Source organism: Urocitellus parryii, chromosome 7, assembly GCF_045843805.1.
Source record: "Urocitellus parryii isolate mUroPar1 chromosome 7, mUroPar1.hap1, whole genome shotgun sequence".
NCBI classification, from domain to species: domain Eukaryota; kingdom Metazoa; phylum Chordata; class Mammalia; order Rodentia; family Sciuridae; genus Urocitellus; species Urocitellus parryii.
Window position 1 is genome coordinate 166,366,416 of NC_135537.1, and position 21,498 is coordinate 166,387,913.

Sequence of the window (21,498 nt, forward strand, 5' to 3'; positions counted from 1 at the left end):
GTGGCGGGGCAGGGGCGGAGCGAGGACTGCGCAGGGGAGGCGCGAGCCGGCCGCGGGACCCCAGGCCCGGAGCTATGCGGTCCCCCCGAGTCTTCGCGTTTGGTCGTGAGTCCCCTCCCCTTTCCCGTGCGATCTTCGGATCTCCGCCCCATCCGTGGTCAGAGCCTACATGGCGGGGGGGGGGCACTAGAGGGGCGAGGGCTGTCCTCCCGCACAAACACCCTCTCCTTGCACAAACACCCTCTCCTTTCCGGGGACCCTTGACTCCAAGAGGACGCAGGAACCCACCCCATCCTCTCTCATCGGTTCCACCAGGAGGACTCAGGAGGGAGCCAGGCAGGGGACCGGTCTCTGCGAGGACTGTCCTCGGTTAAGGGTCTTCGGGCCGGGAAACCCCGCAGAACTCGAGAACCGAGTGGAGCGGCGAGGCAGAGCGAACCCGAAGGGCGGGGACAGGGAGGCCTTGGCAGTGACATCACTGAATTAACCTCCAGGTGCCGGGCCAGTGCAGACCCCCTGTGGTGGAAGTCCCAAAACCGGCTGATCTGGAGAGTGAGGAAGCACCAAGTCGAGAAATTGGGAACTGGTTCTGGGGTTCGAAGCTTGAACGGGTTGACACCCCAGCCTGGGGCTCCGTGGTCCGCCTCACGCTGTGTGAGTGTCCTTGACACCAACTCGTGGGCAACGTCCACGTGCAGATTCTGGTGGCCGTGTCAGGTGTGTGCTTATAAGCGAGAAGGGTGGGATGTCCTGATGGCTGCGTTGTCCGCAGCAGGTGTCCTGGGTCAGGGCAGAGAGCCAGGCACAAACCGCCACTGGGCAGTTGCCCACCGCAGGGCCTCCCACACAGAAAACCGCTGTTTTCAGGACCTAGATCTGCCATCTATTGTTCCCCATTCTCAGATATTTTCAATCCAGAGATTTTGCATACTGACTTGAGTTCCCCACCCCTGTGGAGCCTTGAATTTTCTTTCTGAATATCAAGTCTTCACCTTTGTACTTTTTGATCTTTTGAGCCCTTCTTCCAAGAGTACCATCCTCGTAATTCTCTTGGGTCACTCTCAAATCTTCCAAAATTCAGCTCCGATGTCTCTCCTCCAGAACTCGTGGCTCAAAACAAGACTCTATTTCTCATTCCCCAGCGCCCAAGTATCCGAAAATCTGAGTTGGACGACTCCTATAGCGGGGTGGGCAAAAACCAGCGGGAGTGAATTTCCACGAGGGGGCGCAATGACCCCACGACCATTCACTATGTCCACAGGGGGGCGCCGCAGCTCGCCTCTGGCTGTCGGGTTTGGGAGTCCAACACGTAGATTATCCCCGCCTGATTGGTACAAGCACCGCGACGCTATTTACATAATCTTGAAAGGGCCGTTCTGAGTGGTTAGTGTATAGAAACTGAATGTGAAACGGCGCCTCTCATTGGCTTGAATTTACCCTCTTGCAGTGCGTTCCCATCCCAGCCAGACTGGACCCCGAGGTCAGTCGGAAGCCACCACTTAGTGGCGTGAGAGGACCTAGGTGTCCCGGCATTGGGAGTCGCGGGGTGAGTGCCGGGCCGGGCTATGGGGGCCCTTGGTCCGTGGCTGTTCGCCCCGCCCTGATCCTTCGTTCCCTCATTCGCCTGTCCAGGAGCTGGAGATGTGCACCTAGAAAAGCGCATCTGGGACATGTCAGCTCTGGAACCCTTGGCACCTGGTTCTCCACTCACTTATTGAGGTCCTCACCACATCGACCCCCCCCCTACTGCCTTGAGGTAGGGAAAATGAGCCTGCTCAGCCGAAATTTCTGACTTCACAGCTCTCTCTCAGGCCTCTAAAGACCCTAGTTACGCTCCTCTGGGAATGGACCCTGGCTCATAGATCTTGAGGCTTGCTCACACCGAGGGTCGTTCTTGCAGAGTCGCCCCAAAGTAGGGCCCCAGGGCTTGGAGAAGCATGGGCACCAAGAATGAAAGCCCAGAGCCAGACTACCAGAAACAGTTCCAGGCTGCGGTCAGCGTCATTCAGAACCTTCCTAAGAATGGTGAGGCTGCGGGGACCAGCGCTTTGGGGTTCAGGATGCTGGGGTAAGACTCTAAGAAATTAGTGAGGAAGATCCTTGCAGTGTTTTCACACAAGTTCCTACCTGGACTATTCTGATGGTCCCCGCTACCTCCTGTCCTTGTCCAGATGGATGGGACCCCTCACCATCTCTGCCCTCTCCAGGGGTGTTCCCCCTTTCCCTCTATTCTCTTGGAGCTGGAGGTGATGTTGTGTTCTCCACTTCCCAATCCTGTACCCAGGTTCTTACCGCCCGTCCTACGAAGAGATGCTGCGATTCTATAGCTACTACAAGCAAGCTACCATGGGGCCCTGCCTGGTCCCAAGGCCTGGATTCTGGGACCCCATTGGACGATATAAGTGGTGAGCTCCTCACCTGCCCAGCAACTTCGGTTCAGCTGTTAACCAGCCTTTTCACAGCCCTCTACCCCTCCCCGCACCCTCCAGGGATGCCTGGAACAGCCTGGGCAAGATGAGCAGGGAGGAGGCCATGTCCGCCTACATCACTGAGATGAAACTGGTGGCACAGAAGGTATGAAGGGCTGTGGCTCTCTGTCCCCAAGCTTCCAGATCGGTGGCCTGCCCCTCACCCTTCTGGTGCTGATCTCCATCATGTCTCTTACACATTGATACCAACTTGGGAATCACCACCTTCCTGTTGTCCCTGTGTCTTGCAGGGTGCAAGGTAGAAGTGTATGCCAGGGCATAGTAAGGGGGAAGGGGCCCACTGAAAGAGGACAGAGGGAGCAGAGGTGGGAAGGGCCAACTCTTCTCCATGAGAGTCCCTCCCCCACAGGTGATCGACACCGTGCCACTGGGCGAGGTGGCAGAGGATATGTTTGGTTACTTCGAGCCCCTGTACCAGGTGATCCCAGACATGCCGAGGCCCCCAGAAAGCTTCCTGAGAAGGGTCACAGGTCAGATCCCGAGCATGGGAGCTCCAAAAGTTCAAGTGAACTGTCTTAGGTCTAGGCTAAGGGGGCTGGGAAGGGAGGTGCTGGACACTGAGGGCCCCAGTTGATGTCCCTGTAAGGACCCCAGCCAGTGCCCTTGATGGACTGGGTGTCCAGCAGTGTTCCTAGCTAATGGGGCTGAGGGACTTGATGTCACTTAAGCGGTACCAGCCTTTCCCCAGCCCCATCTCTGTATATTGTGTCCTAACAGGCTGGAAAGTGCAGGTGCTGAATGGTGATGATGGGGCTGTCTCTGGACCTCCCTGCCATCCCGAGCAGCCAGCACCCCCATGCTCAGGTTAGTGCTTGGGCAGGAGGCACAAAGGACTAAACCCAGCCTGGTGGTGGCCACCTCTAGGAGGGGTGGAGAAGAGCAGGCTGGGAGGCATGCCATGCTGTGACCTTCATGGCTCTTGCCCATGGACACTGAGCCCCCCTACATTTCCAAAGGCCAGGGGACAGGCTCTGGGATGCCTGTTCCAGGGGCTCACTCCTGGGGTTTATAGTGCCTACTGTGGCAGGACTCCTGGTATCTTCTGAATGGGTGTCTCTGCCCAGCTCTGCACCCCTCCCTTCCCTCCAGGGCCTTCCTCTTGGCAATAACCCTACCTCCCCTTACCCAGAGTCCCAGCCACCCAGAGACCTGGACTTGGAGGTTTTCTGTGATTCCCTGGAGCAGCTAGAACCTGAGTTGGTGAGACTACCCTCCATTCCCTCCCCTTCCCCACCCACTGTGCCCTGGTTCTCCACTTCCACCCCTGGACCTGTGTGACTCATCTCAGCAGGTTTGGGCAGAACAGAGGGGAGCAGCTGGAGGAGAGCCTGACACCAGAAACAGTCTTGAGCCCCCTGGAGAGGAAGGTGAGCTCCTGCTGTCCTTTCACCCCCTCTGCCCCTCCCCAGGGTTCTGGGGCCCCAGGCCTTCCCTTGGCTTCACTCTTAGGGCAAAGGTAAAAGTCTAGAGCTGGTCCTGGGGACAGCAGCCTCTGCCCAGCAAAAGTTGCCAAACAGCCCCAGACGCCTGCCTGGGTGGACAAACCCCTGCCCTGCCTCCTCACCAGCAGGCCACCCAAGAGTCTATACCCTCAGCAGGTCGCTGAGAAAGGACAGCTCTGTCACTGCCAGCTTCATGGCTTTGGGAAGTCACCAAAATTTTCTGAAATTCTCTCTTGGGAATCTTAAAAGACGATGAATTCTGCCCTATTCCCTTTTAGAATTTCCTGTGTGCCAAATCCCCAAAGGAGCATGTCCATAAATATTTCCTTTATTTCACTGAGCAAGCTGCCTTGAGGGCTAGGGGAGCGCTCTACTACTGAGCCACTCCCCCAAGTCCTTCTAGCTTTCAGATGACAAAATGAGACTCCTCAAAGTTAAAGATTTACCCATATTCTTCCAGCTAATCAGTGGAAATTGTTGGATTCAATCCTCTCACCCGCCACAGCCCAGTACTCAGCCCTGTGGATGAGGACATTACAAGAGGCACACTTGGGACTAAGCATTCAGCTCTACTTAGACACTTTCCCAGACCTGCCCAAGTCTGCACCATAGCTGAGTCCCCTTCCCTGTGTCTCTGTGCTTTGCAGAAGGGTTGGGGGTCACCCTGCTGGGGCCCCAGGAGTTGGATACATGGCTGGTGGGGACAGTTCGGGCACTGCAGGAGAACATGCTGGATGTCCAGGGGAGGCTGCAGAGCCTGGAAAGCAAGCCCCAGCCCCCTGAGCAGGTGAGGTCCCCCTCCCTTATTTAAGAATTGGGACGAGATTGGTACCGAACTTTGTCTCTGCTCTGGGCTCCTCATCAAGCCATTTCTGTCGTTGTCACCATGCCTCCATCTGCCCACAGCTCTGTGCAAAGAATGCTGTGGCTTCTGTTGCAGGCAGGGAGGTCAGGGGGTCTAAAGTACTTCTATCCTGGAGGGAGAGTGGGAAGAGGACCCTTCCCTGCTTATCCACCTCTGCCTGAAAGAAACCCAGCGTGAGGCTAATACCAAGAATTAGGAGGACCACGAGGTATCTGAGCTTTGCAGTGGGGCTGAGGTCCCTGTTGCCCCTCAGCCAAAACTCCAATTCTCAGATTTAGGGTTTACCCCCAAACAGTTCATTTAGTCCTGCATCCTCCATCCAGCTCAGCCATGTTGAGTAAATGACTGCTAACATTTCTGGAGCCCCAGCAGCCAAATATCTGCGTTCTGTCAATGAATCCATATGGTGAGCACATGAAATAGGTTTTCTTTTCATCTCCCCTTTACACATGGAGAAACTAAGGCTCTGAGAGGTTGAGTAACTTGTCTGAGGGCACAGAGCCTCAATGAGATGCACAAAGGTGTTTCTGCAGTGCTCAGTGTCCAGCAAGGCCTCCTCCAGTGCAGTCCATTGTTATTACAGTTATTATTAACATTTAGGATGGAGTTGGGCATAGCCTCAAGTTGGTGTCCCCTTTTACGCTGGTACCCAGCATTCTGAATGGTCTGGTTTTTTTATTTTTATTTTTGGAGGGATGTGCTGGGGATTGAAAACCCAGTAGGTGTTTTTTGTTGTTGTTGTTGTTGTTGTTTTTTTGGTTTTTAACCACAGAGTTATGTCCCCCAAATTTTCTTTTTTTCCCCTTGAGACAGGGTTTCCTCCCTAAGTTGCTTAGGGCCATGTTGAGTTGCTGAGGCTGGACTTGAACTTGATATCCTCTTGCCTCAGCCTCCTAAATCTCTGGATTACAGGTATGCACCACCAGGCCCAGGTATGCATGGTCTGTTCTTGAGAAGCCTGGGGTCGCTAGAGCAGAAGAGGGTTGGCTGCATGTGGGGATCTCTGGGGTGACCCCTAACCCACTGAGCATGGTGGGTGTGAGCCATTACAACAGGGATTTCAACATCCCTTCTTAATGGCTGACTTTCAGAACCACCCCTCCTGCCACAGGGCATTCTTTCTTTTCTTTTACTTTTCTACTTTTTGCCAATTTTAAATGCCAAGGATTTTAGAGTAGATTATAGACATCATGATATTTCACCTCAAAATACTTGGATTTATATCTCTCAAAAACATTCTACTACCTTGCCAAAACATTTTATCACACACAACTAATTCCTTAACTCATCAAATACGGCATTCAAATTCAGAGTTCTCCAGTTGTCCTAAAACTGCTTTTTCCAGCTGCTGTTTGCTCAGTCCAGGACTATAACCTGCACCCAGTTCTTCTGTCTTTTAAGTGATTATATTATTCTTATTCTTATTATTTGGGGGCGGGTACTGAGGATTGAACCCAGGGCTTTGAGCATGGTAGAAAAGCGCTCTGCTGCTAAGCATCTCTATTCTAAGTGTCCTTTAATCTAGACCAGTGCATTCCCATGCTACTAGCTTGCTGATCAGGCTTGGGAAGGAAAGTATCCTCTATACGAGGTGTTTCCTGTGAATGGGACATTAGAAATAAGAAACTGAGTTAGGGTCAGGTTAAAGATTTTGGACCAGAGGTGATGTTCTTCACATCAGAGGACATTTGATACCTGGATGTTTATACTAGAGATTCTAGCAAGGTCTGCTGGCATAAAAGAAGGGGTGAAGATCTCACTCCACCTATGTAAAGTCAAGTTTTCCTCTTGAATCCAGGAAATATCTGGTTCCTCAGCATTTGCCACACAGTTTTTGACAACAATTGATTATCTTTGCCTGAATCAATTATTTAATTAGTGATTGCAAAAAAAATTGATTTTAAAATTCTATTCCTGTAACATTTATTAGATGAAAAATTTCTGTAGGGTTTCCCTGTTTATCTTGGGTTTTCTTGAAATACAATCCCTTATGGAAAAGCAGATTAAGTTCTTAATTCTTTCTTCTTATTGTTTGTGCATATAACACCTGGCATAGAACCCAAGACCTTATTATTATTTGGGGGGGGTTACTAAGGATTGAAAGGGCTTTAAGCATGCTAAGCAAGCACTCTGCCACTGAGCTGTAACCTCCAGCCCTTAATTATCTATTTTTAAAGTAAGGAGTTGACTTAAAAGTAGTCTCCTCAATGGTGATAAACTTCTAGTTTTTCTTATTCGTATTTTTTTTTGCAGTACTGGAGAGTGAACCCAGGGCACCCCTCTACTACTGAGCTACACCCCAGTCCTTTTTATTTTGATACAGGGTCTCACTAAATTGCTGAGACTAGACTCAAACTTTCAATCCTCCTACCTCAGCCTCCAAGTCACAAGTGTGTGATTCCCCATCCCAGTTAGTTTTCTCTTTTGAGTAGATTATGGACTCCTGATTTTTAAAGACTCAGTATCCCAATCAACTGTAATGATCATTCTTTTTGATGCCCAGATTGTCTCCAGTCTGGCAGTGGAGATCCTTGAAAGCCAGGTCTTACCTTCTTAGAACATGACCTCCTTCATTTTTAGAAGCTACCTGGCTTTCTGGTACAAGAGGCCCCACACACTCCCCACCAGCTCCTTTCACTGCCCCAGTCCTGGAATCTGCCACTTCTCCAAGGAGCTCTGGCTCTTTCTAATAATTTTAAATTATTTATTTATTTATTTATTTATTTATTTATTTATTTATGTGCTGGGGATTGAACCCAGGGGCGCTTTACCACTGAGCTACATCCCCAGCCCTTTTGAGACAGGATCTTTTTAAATTTCTTGGGGCTTGGCTAAATTGCTGAGGCTGGCCTCTAACTTGCGGCTGCCTCAGCCTCCAGTAGCTAGGATTACAGGTGTGCACCACAGGCCTGGCTGGAAGAGAACATTTACAAACTAACATCAGGTCCTTGTTTAAAATATGTGGCACATCCTTTACAATACAGGGTTTTCTGGTCCTAACAACAGGGTCATTGCTGTGTGGCCCAGAGGAGCCAGTCCCTCCCTCCAGCCTGTCCTGGCATCTGGGCCTGGAAGATGTGGGAGGAAGTTGGGTCTCAAGGAGTCAGGGACACTGCCAGCTAGTGGTTCAGACTTGGGGGTAAGACCTTCCCAATCTTGGGGAGGCAGGATTCTCTGTGAGTTCTGGAAGCAGGTTCCTAAGGAGGGCTGTGCTGAGCCTAGGATGGCCTCTGACTCCTTCCCTCTTGACAGCAGAGGCCCAGGCCCAGGGCTCGGCCTTGGCCTCTCAGGCTCTCGGCTCCCACGCTGCTCTTCCTCCTCCTGTGGCCCTTCGTCGTCCAGTGGCTGTTCCGGCAGTTTCGGATCCAGAAGAGGTGACTTCAGCAAGGGGCCTCTAGTCAACCCAGGGGGCTTTGAACTCCTGTCCTGCTGTGCCCTGAGTCTCCCACATTTTTAGGAGAAAAGCATTAGCAATCCCCTCCCATCCGCGTTTGCCTTGGCACCCCCTTACCCAATAGGGGCCCGATAAGACCCCACCCTTCCCAGCAGGTCACACAGACTCTCCTTCCACCCACCTCACGCTGTCCTGGAAGGCTGCAGACTAGGTGCTCATCCCCACATTTTCGGGTGGCTGTGAGCAGGGCGGGGCTGCCAGGTCTCAGCCCCTCCGGCCCCACCCTCTGGGTCACTTGACTCCAGGCTTCTCCCAGAGGCGGCTCAGCTCTTGGGCAAATTGGGACTTGGGCCAGGCCTGGAAGACCGATTGGCTGGGAGGTGGAGGAGTGCGCAGGCCCGGGGAGGGCGGGGAGCGCCGATCTTGCTTGCTTCCCTGTCCAGCCGCCCCGACACACCGCTCAGGACGTCTTCACAGAAGATTCTTTTACGAATGAATGTTTCACTAAATAAAATAAAACCTCAATATTCTGCCGTCTGGGCCCCCACGAAGGGAGCGGGAAGGGGCTCGGTGCGCAAGGCACAGGTCCCCGGCAGGCTCCTCCTCCAGTGCCCCGTGGACGGCCCCAGAGGCCCGCGGCTAGTTTCTGAATGAGGACTGTTTTCCCTCCTCCCCGAGCAAACCGAGGGAAAACAGGCCCCCGGCGGGCGGCCGCGCCCTGGCTCCCAGCGCCCAGCCTTCCCGCCCGTCCGGGCACATGGGGCTGGTAGGGCCGGTCCCGGCAGAGCAAGGGGGCGGGGTGTGACAAGGAGGGCCCGAGTTTGGGGCCCTGTCTGAAGGGGAGAGCGGCGGCTTCTCGCTATGCCCGCGGCCCTCTCCTCAGCATACCTCCCATCTTCCAAGAGAACTTTCTGGAAGGCCAATGTCCAGCGGGAGCCCCGCCCCTGTTCTCCCCTGAATGCGGGGACGGGACAAGACCTATTAAGGTAGGCCTAGCTCCTGCTTAGACCTTAGGGACCGCTTGGCTTCTGAACTTTTGTAACTTCTTTTTTACTAAGCCTCCCTCTGGTCCGTGCCTGCCCGGTCTTCCCTGCTGGGCCTCCCTGGCTCCAGCTACCAGCCCGTATTTGACCTGGCCACTCCAAGTGCCTCCTGGTTCTTGGGCAGGGTTCAGAGTCATGGAGGACTGTAGCAGCATTGACCTCCAGCAGCTGCCACCACTTGGGTCCCAGGACCTTTCTGTCCTTGAGTAAGAAGCAATCTTGAAGGCCCTTGGCTAGAGTCCCTTAGACTTCTGAGCTCCCTCAGCCCCTGTCCACTGCCCCAAGCTTGGCCATCATTTGCCCCACTGGAAGCCACAGTCACTCTTTGGCCTTCATTGATAAAGATGAACAGCAGCAGGGCAGCTGGAGAAAGACTAAACCGGTGATGGGTTGCAGGGAGGATGCAGTCCTCCCCTTGCATGCTGGCTCTGTGAACCTGGGCAAGATTCTTTTTTTTTTTTTTAAGAGAGAGGAGAGAGAGAGAGAATTGTTTTAAAATATTTATTATTATTTTTTAGTTCTCGGCGGACACAACATCTTTGTTGGTATGTGGTGCTGAGGGCTGCACACATGCCAGGCGAGCCCGCTACCACTTGAGCCACATCCCCAGACCTGGGCAAGATTCTTAACTGCTCTGAGCCTGGGTTTCCTTGTTTGTGAAACAGGAATGATCCCTTCATCTAAAGGCAAGCCTGAGTTTAACAGTGGGGCTTAACAATGATTGACCAGATAAAATGTCTGACAAAGGAATGGAATTCAGTCAATATTGAGGTGCCTGGCCCCTTGTTTCATAGCAGAATTTCACACTGTATGAGTCTGATCACCTCTCCCCCAGTACGACAAATGAGACCTTATAGCTGAACCATCTAGTAAACTGGGGCTGGGTTCAGCCTCAATTCTCTGAAGCCTAAAAATATAGTAAAAGTTTGAAGGGCTTTTGACTCTCCTAGTGAAATTCTTTTTTTTTTTTTATTTTTTTTTTTAAATATTTATTTCTTTTTAGTTATTGGCGGACACAACATCTTTGTTTGTACGTGGTGCTGAGGATCGAACCCGGGCCGCACGCATGCCAGGCGAGCACACTACCGCTTGAGCCACATCCCCAGCCCCTCCTAGTGAAATTCTCTATCAAGACCCTTCCTTCTGGATTCTTGGTCTATAAGAGCCTCCTAAGGGATAGATAAATTCAGGCTGGGCACAGTGGGGCAAGCCCGTAATCCCAGCGGTTTGGAAGGCTGAGACAGGAAGATTATGAGTTCAAAGCCAGCCTCAGTAGAAGCAAGGCGCTAAGCAACTCAGTGAGACCCTGTCTCTAAATACAGTACAAAATAGGGCTGGGATGTGGTTCAGTGGTCAAGTGCCCTTGAGTTCAATCCCTGGTACCAAAAAAAAAAAAAAAAAGAAAGAAAAGAAATTCAGAGGAGGGAAGGCTTTTCAGATAGACTTGATTTACTTGAAGCCCACACAAAGCTGGGGTAGTAATTTCCAAAACACCTGGAAACGTCCCAGAGTCACTTCTGCTTCTTTTTCTTTGGAGGCAGTCTGCACTGAACATGCCCATTACTACCGCCCTACCAACCACTTCATGCTCCTAGACAATACTCTGCTTCCCATAGGAGGCCTACTCCTCATAAAATGCCCTTCTGGCCAGGGGTGGGGGCGCAGGCCCATAGTTCCAACTACTCAGGAGGTTGAAGGAGAATGGCTTAAGCCCAGAAGTTCCAGACCAGTCTTGGAAACAGCGAGATCCCCTCTCAAAAAATAATAATAAAAAGTAAAATCGTTGGGGCTGGGGATATGGCTTAAGTAGTAGTGCGCTTGCCTGGCATGCATGAGGCACTGGGTTCGATCCTCAGCAGCACATAAAAATAAAATAATGATATTGTGTCCACCTAAAAGCTAAAAAAAAATAAATACTGGGGGAAAAAAAAAAGTAAAATGTCTCTTCCTGCCACTTTGCACGAAAATTCTTCATCTTAAGAGCCAACTCACAAACAGCTTGGCTCACAAGCCTTTATGGGGATTTTCTTTACTTACCATTTTGGTTCACTGTGGTTTGGTGGCAGTCCATGAACAACCTGAAGCAAGTATGACATTTTATTAATCTTTGTGCCCTCTTAACTACCAAATGATGAAATAAGGGTTTGCATTAGGTGAAGGCTATTGGAAATAAAAGGAACTCAAACTAGAGTTCTTGAGGAACAAAAGGTGTGTGTGTGGGGAGGGAGTTCTGTTTCTGACAGAAAGAAAAATGGCATGGGGGTCACTTTAGTCAGAACTGCCACTTAGCTGTCAGGTGATCTTGGACAAGCCACTTAATTTCCACAATTTTAAAAATATTTCTTTAAAATGGAAACAATAATTCCTGTCCTGCATACCTCACTGGGCTATGATGAGGTCAAACGGTTCTGTGCCTAAAAGAACCTCATCTAATCTACACCATTTGGAATGTAAGGAATTGCTATTATGGAATAAGAAGGGGTCACTGGGTGCGTGGCCTGGGGGAAAGTGGCGATTATGCCAAGGTGATTAACGTGGAGGGCTCTTCCGGATCTTTAGACAGAGTTTTCGGGAGAATGCCTCTCAGTGAAGAATCCCCCCACCCGACCCCCGCGGCCACGAATCTACCCCCACAGTCCTGCATCCTCATTTCAGAGCAAGGCCCTCCTCCTCATTAGGGAAGCCTCTGGCCCTGCTTCCCTACCTCCCTCCCTCATTCTCGTTCAGCACCCACTGAGAAGGGAGGACCTTTGTGGATGACACCCCCCTTCTCTTCTAGAAACCCAAGACTGTTTATTTAAACTTATTCATTTCGAACCCCTTCTCAAGAATGATGCTCATCAGATGACCCAGCTTCCCCTGACCTAGCTGAGGAAATGTTTTAGGTCTCCGAAGTGAAGAGACCAAATCAGCCCCAGGAGGCCATCTTCTTCGACAGAAGCCGAGATCCGAGGGCGAGTCCTTCACCCCCACCCAGCGCTTTAGATCCGGCCCCAGGAGAGGCTCGGTCGCGAATCTCCATTTTGCATTGGCCCCTGGGGCGAAGACGGATCTCAGAGACCAGGCAGGGGTTGGAACTCGGCCACCTTCACCCAAGGGTTCCCGAGGTAGTCAGGGATCGACGTCACCCGGGACTCGAACCCGCTCTCTTCTCTCCCGAGGCCTCGTCTGAGGCTGCTTCACGAAAGGGCGGTCATACTGTCTCTTTAAGGCGGCACTTTTTTATTCTTCATTTGTTTACTTCTTCATGCGCTTTTACTTTTTTTTTTTTTTTTTTACAAAAACATGTTGACTATATCCTTCCGCAAATGTCCGGCCCAGGCACCAACAACCCACCTTTAAGCCATTGCTGTAGTCTTATGAATCGAGAATTTGTAGTTGTGGCCAGCATCTTTCTTTATAGGATTTCTCCTCTTTTACACTTTAGGGACTACTTTTTAGGAATAAACCATTTCTTACTTTAATTAACAAATGTTTATCATTGTCGGAACCCTTCCGCTGATAACAGAATACGATAATAGTCTTTAAAACGCATCTTTTCATAAAAATATTCTGTGTGGGCTCTCAAAGACCATGGAATCTTCTTGTATTCCTGAAGCAGAATGGTATGGTCCAGAACCCGCCCCATGTCCTCTGCGATTGGCCTTCCTTCCTTGGCGAGACAAGCGACTCTTGACCAATGGTCACTCGGGTTTCTCTAGCAAGGGCTCAGCGATGGAAGGAGGCGGCCTGGGAGACGCCTCCTGCGTGATCTGGGATTGGCTACGTCGCACGGCGCGCGAGGATGGCGGGCCTGAAAGATGGAAACTACGACTCCCGGCATTCAGTGATGGGTACTCCGTTACGCATGCGCATGGGGGGAACGAACAGACTTCTATATAAAAGGGGCGCAGAGGGCTGGGAGGCAGCAGTTGGAAGTTGGCAGGTGGAAAGGCAGGTTGGGAGGGGAAGTCGGGGAAGGAGGCGGAAGAGGAGCTGTCTGAAAGGGGAGGAGGGAGGGAGGAAAAGAGGAGGAGGCGGAGGAGAATTGAGCTGAGCTGAGCATCGAGCCAAAGGGGAGATGAGTTTGTCTGTCCTCGGCTAAGGCTCCGGCCGGGCCTAGGGAACTGGGAGCTCGGGCTGGAGCGACACCCGTGGAAGTGGGAGGAGGTGGCTCTGGGACTTTAACCCCTTGTGGGCTCTGCGGCAGGGGATTTAACCCTTTGTGGATTCGGCCCCTCGGAGAAAGCGTCATCGGGTAGTTTTAACCCCTTCGGGGCTGAACTTAACCCGTTGGACTTTATCTCATCTTCTTGCCCAACTCCTCGATCGTGGGGGCATTCGGCGGGGAGGTTTGAAGCCCACCCAGTCCGCACGTTACGTACTGTTCCTGCGGCTGCACCCCTCGGACCCGCTAGCTGGCCGCGCTGTGGGCGCTTAACCCTTTACTGACTTGAGCTCCCAAGTTGGGATTGGAGTTTGCTGACAGAAGGACTCGCTAAAGGCGTCACTGCAGAAAATACAAACCGAAGAGAACTGTAGGACATATTTTAAAAGAAAAGATAAACCTCTTTTTCCCTTAAGGACTTACAAAATTCCTCAAACTTCGCGGACTCTTCTAGTCATGGCCGAACCACTCTTGTCAGAATATCAACACCAGCCTCAAACTAGCAACTGTACAGGTGCTGCTGTTGTCCATGAAGAACGGAACCCTGAGAGCCCCCCAGGCGCGGAGGAGCGGGTGCCCGCGGAGGACGGTAGGTGGCAATCGAGAGCGTCCCCCCAGTCGGGTGGCCGGCCGGGGCCAGAGAGGGAAGGGAGTCTGGAGCCCCATCCTCCTCCTCTGCAGACCCAGGCCTGTCCAGAATCAAGCTTCCTAGAAGTGGGCGAGAAGGGCCAAAATGGGGACGACATGTCCGCTGGCGGAGTCTCCTCACCGGCGGGAGGAGAACCGACGTCCGAGGCGCTTGCCCAGCCGTGTCATGACAACGAGGCCAACAAGTTGGGGGCTTCTGCCGTTGAGGGAGAGGAGGCGTGGGGACAACAGCAGAGACAGCTAGGCAAGAAGAAACATAGAAGACGCCCCTCCAAGAAAAAGCGGCATTGGAAACCGTACTACAAGCTGACCTGGGAAGAGAAGAAAAAGTTCGATGAGAAGCAGAGTCTGCGAGCTTCCAGGATTCGAGCTGAGATGTTCGCCAAGGGCCAGCCGGTCGCGCCCTATAATACCACGCAGTTCCTTATGGATGACCACGACCAGGAGGAGCCAGATCTCAAAACCGGGCTCTACCCCAAACGAACCGCCGCCAAATCCGACGACACTAGCGATGAGGACTTTATGGAAGAAGCCGGTGAAGAGGACGGGGGTAGCGACGGGATGGGAGGGGATGGCAGCGAGTTTCTGCAGCGGGACTTCTCGGAGACGTACGAGCGGTACCATGCGGAGAGTCTGCAGAATATGAGTAAGCAGGAGCTCATCAAAGAGTACCTGGAGCTGGAGAAGTGCCTCTCGCGCATGGAGGACGAGAACAACCGGCTGCGGCTGGAAAGCAAGCGGCTGGGTGACGACGCTCGTGTGCGGGAGCTGGAGCTGGAGCTGGACCGACTGCGCGCCGAGAACCTCCAGCTGCTGACCGAGAACGAACTGCACCGGCAGCAGGAGCGTGCGCCACTTTCCAAGTTTGGAGACTAGACTGAAACTTGCGGGGAGGGGGGCAAAGGGGACTTTTTACAGTGCTGGAATGTAACATTATATACATGTGTATATAAGACAGCGGACCTTTTTATGACACATAATCAGAAGAGAAAATCCCCCCGGCTTTGGTTGGTTTGGTAAATTTAGCTATGATGTAGCTTGCGTGCTTTCTCCTGTTCTTTAATTATGTGAAACTGAAGAGTTGCTTTTCTTGTTTTCCTCTTTAGAAGGATTTTTTTTAATGTGTAAGTAATTTGACCAAGTTATAATGCATTTTTCTGTTTAAAAAAAATCCCCTCCTTAAGCGGAGCTACAAGGTGGCCAAATCTGAGAACCATTAAATTCATTCTAGTTATAATAAATTTAATATTTGTAAATGTAACATAGTTTCAGTGTGATTTCTAGACCTAACTCTTGATTTATGACTACATTTTCGAGGAGAGATGATGAAATAGTCATTGTCAGTTTGAAAAAAAAAATGGGAGAATTTTTTTTTTATTTGTGACCCCCCCCCCAATAATGAATAGGTTTTAGTATGCTTCAATATACAGTTCAGCCAAAATATAAATATTTGATTATCTTAAATACTTAAAAGTGTGCTTGCTTTCTAGTGCCTTGGTTTTCTTTCATGATGTTGGAGAAATGTGTTTTGGAGAGTGCACAGAAGCTACAGTCAGAAGCTTAATTTTAATTCTGCTTCTTGATGGCCACTCAAGTCTACTAACACAATTTGGCAGTTTGTTAGGACAGACAACTAACAGCCTTCATTCCTACAAGTTGGTTTCTAGTAATTCTTCCTTCCCTACCTGCCTCCCCACCCCCACAGGGCTAGAAGTTCCTGGATGCTTGGATGAGGCTCTTAGTAAACCTTGCTTTCTTAGTACAAGCAGTGATTAGATTAGGTAAATTTATGGGACAGCTATTTCTTTCAGTACTGGGGATTGAACCCCATGGCACTTTACAACTGAGCTACACCCAACCCTTTTGATTCTCTGAGACAGGGTCTCTGTAATGTGCTGAGGCTGGCCTCACATTTCCAATCCTCCTGCCCTTAGCCATTTTAGTAGCTGGAATTATAGGCCTGTAACATGGTGCTTGGCAGTGGCAGGTGGCTCTTTATGCTGAGATGTATGAAGGTAGGGAATATTAAACTTACCAAGGACTTACCCTAATTGTCCAATACCTAAGTGCTTACACCAAAAAAAAAAAAAAAAAAAAGTCCACCCTTCCATGAGGGTTGAACTAAGTTAGAAATGCACATCACTGTAAATCCAATGTAAAGCAGTGAAGTGGTGCATGGTTGTAATCCCAGCTACCTGGGGAGGCTGAGGTAGGAAGATCACCACAAGCATGAGGCCAGCCTTGGCAGCCTAGCAAGACATTGTCTTCAAAAAATAAAAAGGCCTGGGGATTGAACTCAGTGGTAAAGTACCCCTGGGTTCAATCCCCAATATAAAAAGAAAAACTTCTAGTTAGATGAGGTTCTTGGATGCTGAAGGAAGGACCCTGCATGTTTCTTATACAGCAACTATTCTGTTCTGTCTCCTTAACTGTGCTTACAGCTGCTTTTGTTCTTGAGTAGCTCTGCTCTTAAAAAATGCAGGGTGGCCCTGAGAACTAATTCTTGTCCCAAAAATAGTAAAAAATTAAATGACTATTCCTTCCTGTCACCATGGTTTACCCAGTCCTCATTCACTTGTCCTGTTTCCCTAAGGAAACTATTGTTTAAATCATTAGCACAGGGGTTCCTTAACTTGGGGCCTTATAAACCACAGGGGGCCTTTGGGTCCCTGAACCCACAAAATTGTATGTAGTCTTGTGTCATATGCACATTTTTTTCTGGGGATGGAGTTAAGATTCATGAGATGTCAAACTCCTTGAAGGTTAAGAACCTCTGTAGGAAAAGGAGAAGAAACCCCTCCCTTTGGGAAGCCAGCATTTGAAGCTAAATAGCAATAGTGGAGGTGGTGGGAACTTCAAGAATGCACCTTCTGATGCATAAGTAGTATATACAAATCAATATATCAAGGGGAATTATGCCAGTAGGATGAAATGAGGGCCTTCAAAACTGGACTGCGCTCATCCTGTTCTGGTAGGCGGTTCACTGGAGACAATGTATTATCCGTGTTTTTCCTTGGCCTAAAGATTACATTAAATGTCTATTTTGAAATAGTTTTCTTCGTGTTTTTAATTTTTCGTCTACTATGACATCATGCAGCAGCACAAGAAAAAATGTTTGGTGGAAAGGTGGCAGCAACAGTGCCCTCTGGCTTTACTGTGCAGAGCCATGCCTCATTTTGACTGCACTACAGGATGCAGCAGTGATAATCTCTGATTTTAGATCCTCTTCTTATGGAGGATTTAATTAAAAAGAACCTATTTCCCCTACCATTAGAAACATGAAATTTCCCAAATCAATCTTGGAAAGACTACTAATGTGTTTATTATCAGAAAAAAAAAGTGTTCTACTTTTAGGAGACAAGTCCAGTCAAAAAATATACAAATATTTAGCTCTAAGTAACTCTCAAATTTGATTTGAGTTATGCAACTTTGTCGGAATCTTGCTTTCAAAGGCACTTGCATTTCCCTATACTTATTGCATTTATGTTCTTAGAATGAAGTTTATGCAAAACATGTTTTCTATTAACACTTTCTACATTCAGACACTTGGCTAATCTACTGCTCTCCCAACAAAGAGGCCAAGTTGCCTATAGTAACTGGGTTGTGATGACAAATGATCCCCTAGCCAACTATGAGCCTTTCACTAAAGTCCTTTGCAAAACATTTTAACTGAGCAGTTCAAAAGAATGGGCTTACAAATTAAGACATTTCAGTTTCTTGCCTTTCTCATATTGGGACCTGGGTAACCAACCAGGGAAAATGGCTTCCCAAACTGACAAACTAGTTGGACAGAACTTTATCCTTCCTTGATTTTTTTCCTGGGCTAGCCTATAACAGAGGTCATTAGGAGACAAGGTCCTTCAGATTTCAAATTTGAGGGAGAGGACTAGGGAGTTCCATATTGGTTTAGTTCTGAAAAAAGGACTAGGTCAGCCTGGCATGGTGATGCAAGCTTGTAATGGGAGACATAGGAGGCTGACACAGGATCACAATTTTAAGGCCAGTCTCTGCAACTTAGTGAGACCCTTAGCAATTTAGGAAGACTCTCTCACAAAGGGCTGGAGATGTGGCTCAGTGGTAGAGCACCCGTGGGTTCAATCCCCAGTGCTGGAGGAAAAAACAAGGGAGTATATCTAAAAATAGGAAGCAAAAGACTAGGTATAACTAGGAATTAGACAACCAGGGTCCTCGTCATATCTTTGATATGAACTAACAGTGAAATCCTAGACACATCTCAAATTCTAAGCCTCCTTATTATCAACAAAACAGAAGTAAGCATTGCCATGCCTACTTCATATAATTGTAAGGATTTAAAGAGCACAAAAGATACAGTCAGGGGGCTGGAGTTGTAGCTCACTGGTACAGTGCTCTCCTAGCACATGCAAGGCCCTGTGTTCGATCCTCAGCACCACATAAAAATAAATAAATACAATAAAGTATTGTGTCCATCTACAACTAAAACATATATATATATATAAAAGAATAGTCAGACACAGTGGTGCAGGAGTGTAATCCCAGTGATTCAGGAGGTTGAGGCAGGAGGATCAAAAGTTCAAAGCCAGCCTCAGCAATTTATCGAGACCCTGCCTGAAAATATAAAATGGGCTGAGAATGTGGCTTAGTGGTTGAATACACCTGGGTTCAATCCCCAGTACTAAAAAACAAAAACAAAATTAAGATACAGCCAGATGTGCTGGCACATGCCTGTAATACTAGCATTTTGAGGCTGAGGCAGGAGGATTCTGAGTTCAAAGCCAGACTCAGAAAAAGCTAGGCACTAAGCAATTCAGTGATACTCTGTCTCTAAATAAAATACAAAACAGGGCTGGGGATAAGGCTCAGTGGTTGAGTGCCCCAGAGTTCAATCCCCTATACCCCCACTCCAAAAAAACCCAAAAAACAAAAAAACAGGTATACAGGGCTGGGTATATTTGGATATATGGGACAATGATAGAGTACAAGCGTGATGCCCTGACGGAGGTGTGGGGAGGGGAGGTACTACTGGCATGATTATTGATTCTGTTTAATCATTCTGCTTAAACTGCCTGAGCAGATGCCCAACAATTTGATTAGTGTTTCAACTTTTAGGGGGGGAATACTTGAGCTTGAACCCAGGGGTGCTTAACCACTGGGTTATACCCCAGTCGTTTTTATTTTTGAGACAATGTCTGACTAAGTTGTTTAGGATATCACTAAACTGCTGAGGTTGGCTTCAAACTTGTGATCCTCTTGTCTCAGTCTCCCAAATTGCTGCAATTACAAGCAAGTGCTACTGTGCAGGCCAGTGTTTCAATGTTTGCTTCACCAAGAATGAAATAAAAATCCTCTTCTTGGGAAATGTAAATAAATACACTTTATCCTAATGATTTTAAAAGTTAGAACTCAGTAAAAAAGTTAGATCAAAGAGGGACTCCATAGAATTAAAAACAAAATCCAAAACTGAATAGTTTACCTTCAGAAACTCAAAGGCTGACTGTATTTAATCAAATATTAGATAGTGTCGTGAGTATTCCCTGGCCATTTATACTCCTAACAGTTGGTGAAAATATTCACAACAGTGTGGTGAAAAGTAGGCTATAATTAAGACATTACTTGCATCTATCTACCTTAAATACTCTTGAGTTCATGGGGCTTTATTATTTTTCTGGGGGGGAGTAACTTTTTCACATTTACACAGGCAAGATCATGAGAATATAAACTTCACTGACTTTTTCATACAAAGCATAAATGGTGTTATAAATAAAAATTTTTATTTTAATTTGTTTTTTTTTTATTTTAGTTCTACCACTGAGCTAAATCCCCAGTCAGAAAAGCAATTTTAAAACAAGAAAAATGTCAAAATTTGGATCCTGAACATCATCAGAGTTGCTGACTGAAGGGTAATAACAGTCATTCTTTGCAATTGGAACAAAATATATAATCTAGCAGGCAAAAATTGAATCTTTGGCCAACTTTTGCCAATTGTCTTTGAATACTGGAAACCTTACCCTTATGGTTCTTGAAAAAACAAAATGTTGGGCTTAGGCAGATCAATAACTCAGCCGTTACCATCTTCTCAAGTAAATTTTTTCTTGGTTTTACTTAGAGGAGTTCAATTATGACAAATAATAAAATAACATGGGTAACAGGAGGAATAATCCTAGTGGTTCATTAATAAACCATTGCACGCCAACAAAATTCAAATGGTTGAGCTACTACAGTAAATCCTCAACTTGGGCTGGGGATGTGGCTCAAGCGGTAGCGCGCTCGCCTGGCATGCGAGCGGCCCGGGTTCGATCCTCAGCACCACATACCAACAAAGATGTTGTGTCCGCCGAGAACTAAAAAATAAATATTAAAATTCTCTCTCTCTCTCTCTCTCTCTCTCTCTCTCTCTCCCTCTCTCCCCTCTCTCTTTAAAAAAAAAAAAAAAAAAATCCTCAACTCATTTGAAATACCTAGTGTGATTGTTCCCTCAAAATAACATCAAGAGCAACTACACTGGGCCTAATTTTTTTTCAAGTAGAGCAAGAATTCAGAAGAAATTATAAACTCTTATCTAAAGCTGTATTCTTTTAATCACAACCACTGACTTTGTGTGAAGTGTTAAAAGTCCTGGATCAGCTGGACGAAGTGGCAAAATCCTGTAATTCCAGCAGCTGGGGAGGCTGAAGCAGGAGGATAGCAAGTTCAAAGCCAGCCTCAGCAACAGCAAGGCACTAAGCAACTCTGTGAGACCTGTCTCCAAATAAAATACAAAATAGGGCTGGGGGTGTGGCTCAGTGGTTGAGTGCCCCTGAATTCAATTCCCAGTACACCCCTCCCCCCAAAAAAGTCCTGGATCTCCCCTGGGCACAGTGGTGCCTGACTGTAATCCCAGCACCTCAGGAAACTGAAGCAGGGCTGCAAGTTCAAAGCCAGTCTCAGCAATTTAGTGAGGATCTAACCAATTTAGGGAGACCCTGTCTCAAAACAAAAAAAAAATTTTAAAAGGGCCAGGGATGTAGTTCAGTGGTAAAATGCCCCTGGGTTCAATCCCTAGCCCTAGCAGCACCAGCACCACTCCCGTCCCCGCCCCCCAACTAAATCCCAGTCTCTAGGAAACAAAGGTACATTCCAAAAGAAAACTGTGAAAACAAATCTTGAGTGCTCTATACACAAGAATTTGGGAAAACTACAGCAAAATCTCACAGTTAAGGCTAGAGCTTGTCCTTGCCTTCAAAGAGTGAGAGGAAGACATTAATTTGGAATTCTGAAACTTGATATTTAAAAAAAAAAATTTTTTTTTTGGACACTGGGGATTGAATCCAGACCTCTGATCTATTATTAAGCTATATCCCCAGGTCTTTTACACAAGATCTTGCCAAGTTGCTGAGGCTAGCCTCAAGCTTGCAATCCTCCTGCCTCAGCCTCTCAAGTAGCTGGGATTTCAGGTGTGCACCACTGCGCCCAGCTAAACACATAATTCTAAATACCTGAATAACCCCAGCA

At 48.4% G+C, this 21,498-nt stretch overlaps 2 protein-coding genes across 5 annotated transcripts; both read left to right on the top strand.

The window, feature by feature from the left end:
* Positions 1-7: 7 nt before the first annotated feature.
* On the top strand, positions 8-8,717 carry Acbd4 (acyl-CoA binding domain containing 4). Of its 4 annotated transcripts, none has more exons than XM_077801442.1 (12): positions 8-105; positions 495-717; positions 1,448-1,546; positions 1,633-2,025; positions 2,285-2,405; positions 2,490-2,574; positions 2,839-2,959; positions 3,207-3,293; positions 3,619-3,689; positions 3,778-3,856; positions 4,579-4,718; positions 8,049-8,717. In XM_077801442.1, the coding sequence occupies exons 4-12, from the start codon at positions 1,938-1,940 to the stop codon at positions 8,172-8,174; spliced, it is 918 nt and encodes a 305-aa protein (XP_077657568.1). In that variant the 5' UTR covers positions 8-105; positions 495-717; positions 1,448-1,546; positions 1,633-1,937; the 3' UTR covers positions 8,175-8,717. The 4 variants fall into 4 exon arrangements, with proteins under 4 accessions (XP_077657568.1, XP_077657569.1, XP_077657570.1 ...); XM_077801443.1 differs by having other exon boundaries at positions 3,781-3,856; XM_077801444.1 differs by having other exon boundaries at positions 9-105; positions 3,781-3,856; positions 8,052-8,717.
* Positions 8,718-12,832: 4,115 nt separating this feature from the next.
* Positions 12,833-17,079, top strand: Hexim1 (HEXIM P-TEFb complex subunit 1). Its single transcript, XM_026408205.2, has one exon. The coding sequence runs from the start codon at positions 13,837-13,839 to the stop codon at positions 14,902-14,904; it is 1,068 nt and encodes a 355-aa protein (XP_026263990.1). The 5' UTR covers positions 12,833-13,836; the 3' UTR covers positions 14,905-17,079.
* The last annotated feature ends 4,419 nt before the right edge of the window (positions 17,080-21,498 follow it).